This window comes from Cibotium barometz, chromosome 40 (genome assembly GCF_041138505.1).
Source record: "Cibotium barometz isolate CiBa-2024 chromosome 40, ASM4113850v1, whole genome shotgun sequence".
Classification (NCBI taxonomy): domain Eukaryota; kingdom Viridiplantae; phylum Streptophyta; class Polypodiopsida; order Cyatheales; family Cibotiaceae; genus Cibotium; species Cibotium barometz.
The window spans coordinates 11,230,272-11,244,466 of NC_141085.1; the positions used below are offsets into that span (position 1 = coordinate 11,230,272).

Here is a 14,195-nt window from a genome sequence, read left to right on the forward strand (position 1 = left end):
TATGCGTATGAGCATTGTCAAAGTCACGAAGTTGTATTTGCTTAAAAAACTTAGAAAAAAGGCTAGCCTAGAGGTATTATTATGGAAGTGAAAAGAAAAAGCTAGACATAGGAAGAAAGGAAAAGCTTAGAAAAAAGGCTAGCCTAGAGGTATTGTAGAGTGGAAGGAAAAAAGGAATCTAGGCATAGGACAAAATGAGAGAGAGAGAGAGAGAGAGAGAGAGAGAGAGAGAGAGAGAGAGAGAGAGAGAGAGTGTACTGCTACTACTAGGATGTGAAGTGTTTAAATTAAGGGGGAATTTAGTAGTACTAATAATAAACTTCATGAAATGATGTATAAGTGCTCCCTTTGATAGTTTCATTAAAGCTCTTGCCTAAGTGTGCCTTCACAATTATTTCTCACCCTAGGATGGAAAATTTTCAAGTATCCTTTTGATAAACATGTTTATATCTTGAAAAGTATATGCCTAAACACTATTAATCCCAAAATTAGATAAGTAGGATGGAAAATTTTCAAGCATCCTTTTTGAGAAGCATGTTTACATCTTAAAAAGTATCTACCTAAACACTATTAATCCAAAAATTTAATATTATCTAGCCAAGCAAAAAATGATGTATAAATACTCCAGTTGGTAGTGTGATATTCTCATCCTAGACAAGTAGGATATAAAATTGATGCTTTTAACAAACATTTACATTGAAAAGTATATGCCTAAACACTATTAATCCCAAAATTAAACAAGTCAGATGGAAAGTTTTCAAGGGTTCTTTTGACAAACATGTTTACATCTTGAAAAGTATCTGCATAAACACTATTAACCCCAAAATTCAATATTATCTAGCTAACAAAAAATGAAGATGTTTATCTATGAGTTAGCATCCAACTAGGATAGTTGAGGAAAAACAAAGTGTTCTCCTATCTGTACACTTAATTGAGGCCACCCAAGTAAAAGATGATGCTTATTTTGGTAGTTAAAATCTATCTTTTGAGAGAACTGGGAAAATTTCCATTTTCAACCACAAATGTTGACACACTTTGCTAATTCAAGATATATTTATGTGGTTTGTCTACAAGGTTAACTTCAAAAGAGTGAACAAATTTAAAGATTGAACCATTCAATATTTTAATAAAGAAAACACAAGCAATGATAATATCAAGGGGTGTGTGTGTGTGCGTGTGTGAGAGAGAGAGAGAGAGAGAGAGAGAGAGAGAGAGAGAGAGAGAGAGAGAGAGATGGCAAATAAAGTAGGAAAGTGATTTGGTTATGATGTGATGTGTCTAGGAGGTTGAAAATGTGCCTTTCATATGGGACGTTATTGAATTGTGAAGTCCATGATGACTTTACACATACATAATCATTGCATGCAATTCATAAAAAACTCATTAATATTGACAGTTTAAGTAGGTTAAAGAGGTATAATAGGTCATATTATTTGCTGCAACCACCTCATTTCCTCAAAATTTTACCATGAAGGAAGCTTTTTTTGAAAGATACAACCACAACAACAACAACTAGAGCAAAACCTTCGTATTGAGGCAAATTCTCCCTAAAACCTTGGTGCTTAATTCATGGGAGGGCATGGGGAGTTATGAGTGTTTCTCTAGCTTGAATTTGCAAGCAAAGTCCATCTTCAAGCTCTTTGCCTTGTTTCTCTTCTAGTAGTTATGAGTGTTACTCTAGTTTGAATTTACAAGCAAATCTTTGTGCTCTTTCTCTTGTAGGCTTTATTCTTTTCTTCTTTGTATGCCTTTCTCATTACTAAATCTTGCTATCTTTTGAGTGCAAACTTGGCCTAGTATATAGCTAATTACCATCTCTCTCTCTCTCTCTCTCTCTCTCTCTCTCTCTCTCTCTCTCTCTCTCTCATATAATTAATCTTCGGCTATAACTTGTGGAGCCTTCCCTCCTCCTTTTTTGTATCCTTCATGTGTTTAGAATCTAGCCTTTCTTTAACTTGATTGTTGTGATTAGGATTAGAGACTAAGTTCTCTCTCTTTCGAGTGCAAACTTGGCCTAGTAGATAGCTAATTACCATCTCTCTCTCTCTCTCTCTCTCTCTCTCTCTCTCTCTCTCTCTTCTAATGAATCTTCTTTGCAAGCTATTTACATTATTATATATTTAAGCTTCTTTGCAAGGGGCTGTAACTAGTGGAGTCTTCCCTCCTCCTTTTTTGTATGCTTCATGTGTTTAGAATCTAGCCTTCCTTTAACTTGATTGTTGTGATTAGGAGTAAGGACTGAGGTTCATCAACCCTTCTCTCTCTCTCTCTCTCTCTCTCTTTTGGTGTGTTGTTGAGGTGTTTTGGCTTTCTTTTTAATGGAGGAGAGGTTCTTTAAGTAAATGCAAGCTTTTGTGGTTCTTGTGAAACCTAGCTTTTTTTAACTTATAATTTGGTTTTGTTTCTGTTTTTGGCTTTCTTTGGAAAACTCAGTTCCAAGAAACAATCGCAACAAGAAAGAAGCAAAATTACTCAGCTCCTTTTCTGTATTGGCCAGATTATTTCTTGCAGGGAAAAAAAATAATAAATCCCTTCAGTTTTTATGCTGCAGCGTCTGATCGTCAAATGTACACAATGAATTCTAGAAAGAAAAGTATCACTCAATCTGCTTTTCCGCTGCTTTTTGCTTTCTGGGCCGCTCAAATCTGCCTGCCTCCATCAGGAGCTGCGTATTCGCCCAAATCGGATGTTAATTACACGCAAGAAACCTCAAATTCCTCCAGATTGGGTAGTTATTACACTCGAAAAACCTCTAATTCGCCCAACTCGGGTATCAGGAACACTCTAAACATAACAAATCTCCCCGCTTTGAGCATTAAGTACGCTCAGAAAATACCAAAATTTCTCAAATCGGGTACTAATTACAGGGAAGAAAGCTCTAAGTCGCCCAAATTGGGCATGAATCACACTCAAGAGAGCTCAAATGGGAGGGATTTGCTATACAGGTTGTATGAGGCACTGTTTCAGATTACGCATGAGAGGCTGCATTCGGTGCACCATCGCCCCAATCGAGTGATAGTGGTGGACCAGCGCGGGCATGGGGACTCGCGCACAGTGCAGGGCGCCATCAACATGGTGCGCCTGGACAACACATGGCGCATCCACATCATCATTCGCCCGGGCACTTACAGGTGATTTGCTTTTCTGCTTTTCCGCGTTGCTTTTAGCTTTCCTTTCTGGGTTAGCTCTGGAGTTTCTTGCTTTTTTTTTTTGTTGCTTTTCCGCGTTGCTTTTTGCTTTGCTTTCCTTTTCCGCGTTGCTTTTTGCTTTCCTTTCTTGGTTATCTCTGGAGCTTGCTTCCTGCTTTTTTTTTTGGGTTGCTTTTTTTGCTTCCTTCTTCCTCTTGTTTCCTCTTCTTGGGTTAGGTCTGGAGCTTGCTTTCTGTGTCTTTGGGTTGCTTTCTCTCTCTCTCTCTCTCTCTCTCTCTCTCTCTCTCTCTCTCTTTTTCTTGTTTTGCTTGCAAAATGCAGACCTTCTTTGGATTTCTATTTGCTTTTCTCTCACATGTGGCATTTGTGATTGATTGCAGAGAGAAGGTGTATGTGCCCTATAGAAAGCCTTTCATCACATTCCAAGGGTCCGGGCACGCGGTGACCGTGATATCATGGAATGCAAGGGCTGGGGACAGGAGGCAAGCAGGTGACATGCTCGGAACATTTGGCTCTGCATCTGTAGCCATTGATTCTGATAACTTTGTGGCTAGGGACATCACATTCGAGGTGATTTTTCTACTCTCATAGTAGGATTATAGATAAGTCCTATATTATAAACTTAAATTATAGAGACCTTGTGAAAATATTTCGCAATCTCTATTATGTGCTACATATTATGTACTTTTGGCAATTTTGCACTTCAAAGCTCACTGAAAACTAGTAAATTTAGGTGATTTTAAATTTTTAAACATAGAACATTCAACTCTAAAATAACTTGTCACTTTGTAAAACCTCATAAAATAGTCATCGCATCAAAATAACAGTTTTCTATCCCTTGGTTATAAATTAGTGTCTTGATTCATCTTTGATTCTCATTTACATGCTTAATTGACGTACCCCATTTTTGATGCTTGATTGAACTTATTTGACATAAATCTATATCTCCAATTACTCTCTTGAGCTCTTCCATTATCGCTCCATGTTGGGATTTTGTGAATCATTAAACTATAAGCCTTCCTTTATGTCCCCCTTTAAAACTCTTTATTTTTGGGGGTTTGTAACTTGTCATCATTATTACTCTCAATTTCATATTTATGCCATTGTAAGTACTTATTTGAAATCTTCAAATGCCTTCCATTACACATCTTCACTCTAGCCACTAATATGAACTTATATATGATGTTTTCTCGATGTTTTATGTGCCTTATCCTTGCAAATAGTGTGAACAAAATTTGCATTTTGTTTGATCTAGAATACATCCCCATCTCCCTTGCCCGGAGCCAAAGGTATGCAAGCAGTGGCACTAAGGATCTCAGGTGACAAAGCAGCATTCATTGACTGTAGAATGTTGGGTGCCCAAGACACATTGTTCGATCACGTTGGAAGGCATTTTTTCTTACGCTGCTACATTGAAGGAGCAATAGATTTCATCTTTGGAGATGGGAGATCTCTATATCTGGTAAAACTCTACAATGATATGAGAGAGAGAGAGAGAGAGAGAGAGAGAGAGAGAGAGAGAGAGTTATATTAAGCGTCTACTAAAGACCCAATGGGCCTATGAGACCAAAGTGATACAATAATGTCCATGGCATATCTCATCATGGAATGGAAAATTTAAAAAAAAAACAAAACATAGCTATCTCATTGGGGTTGATACAAAAGTGTCCATTTGGGTTGATACAAAAGTGTCCATGGAAACTCATCATTGGAGAGAGAGAGAGAGAGAGAGAGAGAGAGAAGAGAAGAGAGAGAGAGAGGCATCAACCAACAAATGTAGTTAGCAATGTTCAAAAATTTGAAACATGAATGCCTTTGCTACTAGACTACACCCACATGGACTCCATAGGGCTATTTTTATACACATTTTCATACATATATATGTCTTCATATGCCTTTGCCACTAGGCAACACCCACATGGACTCCCACAAGGTCTATTTTCTACCAATCTCCAACCACGTGGACTCCACAAGGCTATACACCCACATGGACTCCCACAAGGCTATACACCTACATGGACTCCCACAAAGAGTATTTGCCACTAGTAGGCTGCACCCACATGGATTCCGAAAGGCTATTCTTTTTCGGGCCGGCACACATCAATGATGGAATCAGGTTTTTAAGGGGAAAAGTGGATAGAATCCCTGAAATCAGGAGAGATCCGCCTCGCTGATGCTCGTGGATGGGGAGTCTCTCTTGTCCATCTGCTAGTAGCCAAGCGAGGGAGATCTCGTGTGGACGGGGAGTCTCCCTTTTCCATTTTCTAGCCAAGCCTATGTCTAGGGAAGGGGGGATAGGGATTCACAACATAAGAGTAAACCCCCTTATAGGGGTCTTAATACACATAAGTGCAAACCCCCTTATAGAAGTCTTAATACACATAACCCTTATACACGTCTTGTTTTGTGACAGATGGTATGTAATCTACATAGTATATGTATGTATTTATTTATTTATTTATTTCTGCGCAGAAGTGTGAGCTGCATGCGAATGCAATAACGTATGGGGCAGTGGCAGCGTCGCAGAGAGACTCTCCGCAGGACAACACTGGCTTCTCATTTGTGGAATGCAGGGTGACGGGCACCGGCCTGCTTTATCTTGGGCGTGCGTGGGGCCGCTACGCCCGCATCCTCTTCGCCTACTCCTACTTCGCCAACATCATCATCCCCGATGGCTGGTATGACTGGGGCGACACCAGCCGCAGAGAGTAAGCACCCATTGCCTCTCTATTTTCACTCTTTCACATAGCTTCCTGCTTGATTTGCAGCTCTTAGGTCATGCCACAAAAGTCTTTAATCTTGATTAGATTAGCCTCTAATCTTTCCTAGAGCCAAGATTTATCTCATGGCTAGTCTTTAATCCTCTCTAGAGCCAAGATTTGTTTTGTTTGTGTCGCTACTAGGACTTTCATCTTCTAGCTTACAACCTCTCAAATGAATTTGTGTTCTCTTTTATTTGAGAGATTCATTATATCAGCTGAGAGGATTAAAACCCTAGAACTCCGTGTCGACATGCCCAGGGTGTTACCCGTGAGAGCCCATTGGCAAACGAGTTTGTATGTATGTATGTGTGTGAGCAAGCATACATTCATACACAAATACATTCATGTATGTATGTATGTGTGTGTGCATGCATACATTCCTACACAAATACATTCATATGTGTATATGTATTGTGTGTGTGTGTGTGCACGCGCGCGCACATGCATGCATACATATGTATGTATATGTCTGTGCATGCATACATTCCTACACATATACATACATATCCAAATCCCCCCACACACATACATGTATATGTACATACATAGATATGCATGTATGTATAGTTGGTAGGTTAAGAATTAAATTTCACAATGAGTAACTTAATTTGCTTTTATGATCCACATGACCTAATGCCCACCAAGATTAAGCAAAATTTGGTTTCTTTGGTTTCCCATGATCAAGGACTGTCTTCTTTGGAGAGTACAAGTGCTCCGGCCCTGGCGCGCAGACGCGATGGCGGGTGTCATGGTCAAGACAACTGAGCTATCAGGAAGCAAGGCCATTTCTTGGAATTGGATTCATTAATGGACATAAGTGGCTACACAATCTCATATAAACAAGTGTGTTGGCTCATTCCAAATTTAAAAACCATTCTAGTATGGGTCAAGAGCTTCCACTAATTGAACTACAAGTAACTAAGGCATGTGTTTATTCAATTAGCTCTAAAAAATTAATATAAAGTATTAGAGATCTCATGTAATTGGGATGAACTACAATGTTGGCCATGCATTTGGCTTTAAAACAAACATACATTTCAAGCAAGCAAGCAACTAATTTTTTGCTTGCAGTTGTAATTAAGTGAGGAGTCATAGCTGATATGACCTTGTTTCTCGCCATTTTCTTTTAGAAACTGTTGTTTCCCACCATTTCCTTTTAGAAACTAGCCGTTGAACTGTGATGTAAATTGCATATAGCAACAAGAATTCCACTTTACTTGGCTCGACAAGATGCTATCGATGTGTAAAACAGCAATATGCATATTGATGTACACGTATTTAACCAATCACATTTTTTTAATTCTTAAAAGATGGCTTTTACTAGTTAAAACTGTATATGTCCATATTAGGGAATTTGGAAAAATCCATGCATTTTGGAAAAAATAAAATTGACATCTTTAAATTAATTTTGGTAATTTCGATGACTGGTGTAATTTCACTAAGTTTGAAAGAGAAAGTGTTGCTACTCAAGGTTGATAATAACACATATGGGGTGTTTACAAACACCGTTTAATCTACAATGTAACCAAAAAAAGATCCATAAAATTTGAAATAAAGTATGAAAAATTATCAAATTTTAGATTAACATGTAATAATAAATAAATAGTGATAAACATAAATCCAACTAGTACTCTAATAATCTTATTTACTCATTGGCCTTTATCACAGTCCTCAGATGTTGCCAAACTCTCCTTTGCCTTAGCACACACATTTGTTAGAATCTTATTCTTTGTGGCACTTTTTTCTCCTTAGTAACCCATGCAAAAACTATTGTATCTAATATTTCCTGACGTAGGATCCTTCTTTTTACACATCCAAAATTTGTTCCAATAATCTCTATAAACCTCAACATCACTAACACTTCTCTTTTTGCATGTAGGTTCCCAATATTGGATTAAAATCCTCTTGTAGTTTTTAGATGATCTATTCACATCTATGTTACCTTGAGCTATACCTAACCATATAGGATATATTGGTTTTGATGGTTGAATAAGAACAAAGTCTCTCTTTCTAACATCAACCATGGGCTGAAAAGCTTGCTTTAGCCTTTTACTTTGCGGTCCACAATAGTCATCATCAAATTCCTCCAATCCCAAGAATTCATCATCAATATCAACAGTTATATCATCCACATGTGTGCCTAGAGTTCTTGGCTAAAAGTTTTGATAGAAGCCTCCATCTGACACTTGGTCTCTCTAGTGCATGAACCATGGTCTCTCATTACTCAATCACTCGATGGATGTACAAGGTGAAAGTTGCATTAGATCTTTGAACATCAGCCTATCTTTTCCAATATCCTTAATGCCTTTTATCACCTCAAAGTGGTAAAAGTAATTAAGGATAACATATATGTAAGGCTTAATTACTTTTACCACCTCTAAGAAGTGGTCTTTAATGCAGTCAAATATTGGAACAACACATGGAACCCCTGTCGGCAGTATTGTGTTACCATCACTATCCTTCTTCCATGATTCAATAGGTCCACCATCCTTAACCATTCAATGGTGGATTTAGGATGCATTTTATATTGCATGACTAGAACCTTTTCCTGCATGCCAAAGAATTGAATTGTACTAGTCTTGAGTGCCCCACTAACACATCTTGTCAATTAGACAAGTACCCATCCACGAATCCCTTGAAGTCTGGGACATTTATCATCAAGAATGGGATGTAGAAGAGATACTTGGCTATCCTTAAATTTTTTCATTAAATGTGGAAAGGTGAATGTCTGGCTAGTCCTCATTTTCTTAAAAAACCTACTAAACATTGCATCAGAATTCTCATGTGTATGATCAACCACCACCACCATCAGAAATCCTAATTGGAAATACTCTTAATTATTCCTTTAGCAACCAAAAACAATAGATAGGTGAACAAATATCGATTCTCATTCCTTGAGGCACAATTATCTAATTGCAATATCAAAATATCAGCAACTTCTTGAATTCTAAACTAGGATTTATGCTCAACACTTTTGTTCAACATCATTAAATGTAATTGAAAAAGAACCCATGTATCCATCATGCGAGTATGGTGATCAAGAGCCTTTCTAGAGTTTAAAGTATTCAATAATATGCTAGTAGATCTGGGCATACCACACCTTGTTTTTGTGCATTAAACTTCATATACCATTCTGACCCCTATACTTGTGAAATGCTGTATTTAGAATACCATGCATCTCATATCATTCCCTTAAACATACTTCCACACCATTGAATGTGAATATATACTGTCATGTCCCCACTGCATCCACATGACATGCCATTTCCATAGAATAATCCATAATCACTGCAAGATTACAAGTAACGCCCTAAATTTTTTTACATAATTCTATCATATGTATCATGGTCAGTAACTTGGCAACATTTTCTCTTGCAACAATAAATTATAGGTACATGGGAAACAACATATAGTGTTGTCCTCTTTGAGTTCCTTGTTATGCCCAACATTTTGGGTTGCCTCTTCATCATGTTGTATCTCCTCTTCTTAGTGGGAGTATTAACACATTCATCGATGAACTAGTCACCTAATGAAACCATTATCTATAGAAGGTAGTGATGACTGAACTTGTTGGATGGGTCAACCACCACCCCCACATCATCTCCCCCTAAAACTTCAAAACCAATGGCCTTATATGGAAAGATCAACAATATAACCCCTTTCCCAACACATTCTTCTTTGCCCTTTGACCACAAGAACACAAAATTTTCTCTCCAACTACCCACGAGACTGAAATTCCATCATATGGCACTACTCTTGAATCATCCATGGTTGAACCAAAATCTAATTAAATGCCAGGTTCTACACCCAATCTCTCTAGAGAATGCTTATACCACTTGACAATGATATTGACCGTATCGACTAATTTTCTTGCATCTAAAGTTAGGAATGGTAGTGCAATGCCATGGTTAAAGCATTTGTCAATGCTCACAGAGACGTGGTCTTTCCCAAGTGTCTCTCCATGATGGTACACATCATCCTCATGGGTTGCATGTATCTTCCCTATAACCACTATCACATTATTGATGATCATCTTGACACATTCTCCATGAGTATTCTCCATGAGTACTGAGATGCCATTCTCCCTACACATAGGAAAGTACATTACTTTAGTACTCCAAATTTGATCAAGTGTCCAAATTTAATTAGTAGAATATATATTATAATCTATCATTAATATCACCTTCTTTCACTTACCACTAGATATAGAATTGGTCAATTGTCCAAATCTATAAACAATATGTATATCTTTGAGGTGCCAGGTGTCCAAAATCCTTCAACTCCACCAAATACATGGACCACTCCTTTTTTGTAGGATTATTACCCAAATATTTATATATATTGCATCCCCGTTTACAAATGCCATAACTCTCTAAAGAAATGGTTAGGTGTCCAAATGTGTCTCTAATAAAGAATTTTATTACATCCTAGTTTTATGAACCTAGCCATATATATATATATATATATATATATATATATATATATATATATATATATATATATATATATATATATATATATATATTTCCTCCCATCCAATACCACTCAATATACATTTGGCCGATTGTCCAAATCTATATACAATATGAATTGCCTCATGAACATCACATGTGAACTAGGCATTTTTACATACCCTCTCCTACTCAATGCCACTTGTTTAGTATTTATCTAGGTGTCTAAATCTATATATGATATTAACACACGATACCCTACTTTTTAGGTCTTAACTATCCATATACACCCCCTCCAATGCCACTTCTTTAGTATTTACCTCTAGTTGTCTAAATCTATATATGATATTGACATACATCATATCCTACTTTTTAGGACTTGACCACCCATATACACCCCCCTTCAATGCCAATTATCTCCAAAGTTTTCACCAAGTTTCAAAATCTACTAGGGCCCTAGTTTTGTTCAAGTGTCCAAATCTACCTCAAAATTTGTTTTTTAACACCTCCTAGTTTTATAGACCTACGCATGCATTTGTAATGTTGTCCTAGTTTTGGTTCTGTCCAAATCCACCTCTTTCTAACAAGGCCCTAGTTTTGGCTAAGTGTCCAAATTAATGGCTAACATGGATTTTTAATAATGCCCTAGTTTTGGCTAAGTGTCTAAATCGATGGGGGGCAGATAACATGGATTTCCAACAAGGCCCTAGTTTTAGAAGTGTCTAAATCAACCTCTAACATGGAATTCTAACAAGGCCCTTGTTTTGATCAAGTTTCCAAATCCACCTCTAATATAGATTTCTAAGACGGTTCTAGTTTTGGCCGTGTCCAAATCTGCCTCTAACTTGGATTTCTAGCAAAGTTATAGTTTTGACCAAGTGTCCAAATCTACCTCTAATATGGATTTCTTGCAAGACCCTAGTTTTGGCCAAGTGTCCAAATCAACCTCTAACATGGAGTTCCAATAAGACTCTAGTTTTGACCAATTGTCCAAATTAACCTATAACATGGATATCTAACAAGGCCCTAGTTTTGGCCAATTGTCCTAATTATACCTTTAGCTATATTTGCATATATATATATATATATATAACTAGGATAATTCACCCTAGTTTTGGCCAGCACGAGTTGCATTTGGTGATAGTGTTGCAACCAAGAATGCACACATGGTAATATGCCTAGTTGACATGTTTGAGATGTGGATGAGGATTATGGATCCATACAAAGATGGATCACTACCCGATCCTGCTAAGCATAGTAATGATGTCCATACAAAGATGGATCACTACCCGATCCTGCTAAGCATAGTAGGAAATAACCTACTATTGGTAGGTTTAGGTTTTTATAGGCTTTAGATGAGAAAAATATTAAGATCATTCAAGGAGAGATATATGATTCCAAGATTGTTTTAGTTAGAGGAAAGCATAATATGGACAAGATGGATATGGCAGAAAGAAGACGTCAATTGAAGAAGGATAAGGTGTTACAAGAAGAACTCATGAAGGAGTTCAAGGAAAAGTCAAGTGACAAGGTTGACAAGTCATGGGAGCAGTAGGGCTTATTGATGGTGTCTCCATTTCACTCAAGCTAGGGCCTCGCACATTGCTTTTCCCAATCTTTTCCAGAGAAAGTTGCATGGGAATGGTGATTCCCTGTCTAAGCCTCTCTTGCTCTATTTTATGCCAAGGTGTTATTAAATGTACAATATGTGATTCTGAAGTTACTTGAACAATACACTCCCCTCCACATCGACTCTAAGCTATACAATTAAAGATATTGAAAAAAATAACCCCAATGTCAAAACTAAATTAAACTACGTGAACAACTAGATTATAAGAAAAGATTCATCACACGAGCTGTAAAGCTAAGGGTTTTATATCACAACAAACATACCACGAGTGTAAATACTAATTGGGTTCTTTTATATTGTTTAGCATTTCACAAGCATACCACAAGTGTAAATACAAATTAGGTTCTTTTATATTATTTAGTAAAGGGTTTACTCCAAGAATACCACAAATGTAAATACTAGTTGAGTTCTTTTATATTGTTTAGGCTACTACAAACACTAATCATATTGTGGTTTTTTATAGTTTTCAGTGGTGGCCAATAAGGATATTTGATGTTTCTCCACTTTTTATTTACAATAGCAATGACGACCACCTCATTAGCTAGTTCAAAAAGGTGAAGTATTTTACATTAATGAGGTTGCGTTCATGGTTAAGAGCAGCTCGACAATTGTAGCTGCTAGTCAAGGGCTATTCATCCAATCAAGTATTCCTCTTGGCGGCCAAGCTTTGTTGCACTATTGTGGATCTAAGTTTCTTTATGATGACTGGAATTGTTTGTGTTCCATGCACCCTAGATCAAGGAGGTACTCCATTCTTGAGGACCCAGCAATTGATGTCGAAGAGGATCGAGTATATATCATGGGTGATATTCAAGATGAAAATGTGGGCGGCTACATAAATAGTTATAGGGGTTTGAGTGAGAAAGGGAATGTGAGATATGTGTTTTATCCATCTTTTCCACCTTGGTAGAAAAAAACTCACATGTCAATCAATAACCTTGAATATGGATATGTTTATGTTAAATCTATATATATAACCTCAAGGTGGGGGATGAACTCTTTGTCAACTATGAGTTTTGATTGTAATGTATCATCAATATTAACTTTTCATAATTTGCGATTATATTTCATTCAATCTATTTTGTAAAATAAACATTGGTTCTTTATAGTCATGGTGGCAATTTGTAAGTGTAAGGCCTTATCTTTAATGATAAGTCCTTACACTTATCTCCATTGGCTCTTTATAGTCATGGCAATTTGTAAGTGTAAGGCCTTACCTTTAATGATTGGTCCATCTGTAACTATATTTCTCTTGGATTTGTAAATGTCATTTTTTCTATCTCCATTATTATCTTTGGCTTACTTACAAACAAATATGATAATTGATGCCACATTGGTAGTCATATAAATGGACATAAGGATGTCATCAATTTAACACACTCAATGATGAAAGAGTAGTGTTCATGGACGTAATCATGAGTTCATGTGTAAGCGAAGATATTTGTCAACTTTGAGTTCGGAATAGGACATGTTATCCTTGTAAAGGGTTTGTCATTAATTAATGACTTTGAATTGATCAAAAGTCATTTTTAATATTTTTCAATGTATGGTTGAGGCAACATGATGAGTGTGATCACAAAGTTTGTGGTATACAATGTGCACTCGAATAAAGCATTTTCATAAGAATGTCCTTAAATATAGTATGCTTTGAGTATTGTAAGCCTCAAAATGAGTATTGCAACATGATGAGTGTGATCAAAAAATTTGTGAATATAATGTATGTTTGAATAAAGCATTCCCAGAAGATTGTCTTTAAATATAGTATGCTTTGAGTATTATAAGCCTCAATATCACAAATATGTAGTTTGGAGAAAAGAAGTTAATACATTTTATTGACTTATTATTGGCTAGTTTGTCGTAAACATATGAAAATGAAAATTGGGATTTTCCCAAATTCCCTAATATAGACTTGTATTAATTGCTGGTGGATTCTAGCCCAAGTGATCAACCTATGGAGTTATATGTCTTCAGTTGAACCCGACACTAATATAGTATAATAATAAGGATTAAACTCTTAAAAGAAACATAATAGCTACTAGTTGTAAAAAAGCACTTGGAAAAATAAGAAATTGGTGTATTCTTTTGAGAAATCCTAACTTTGTCTTTTTAGACAAATAACTTTTACAAAAATTGTAATACATTTATAACCTTAATGTGTATTATCAATTTGCGTTGTTATTTTTATTTTATCAAGTTGAGCACT

General features: G+C 36.6%; 1 protein-coding gene across 1 annotated transcript; it reads left to right on the forward strand.

Annotated features, from left to right (window-relative positions):
• The first annotated feature begins 2,867 nt into the window (after nucleotides 1-2,867).
• Nucleotides 2,868-6,750, forward strand: LOC147615201 (putative pectinesterase 53). Its single transcript, XM_086778887.1, has 5 exons — nucleotides 2,868-3,131; nucleotides 3,530-3,719; nucleotides 4,405-4,611; nucleotides 5,622-5,857; nucleotides 6,597-6,750. Exons 1-5 carry the CDS (start codon nucleotides 2,899-2,901, stop codon nucleotides 6,748-6,750), a joined length of 1,020 nt encoding a protein of 339 aa, XP_086635013.1. The 5' UTR covers nucleotides 2,868-2,898.
• Nucleotides 6,751-14,195: the final 7,445 nt, after the last annotated feature.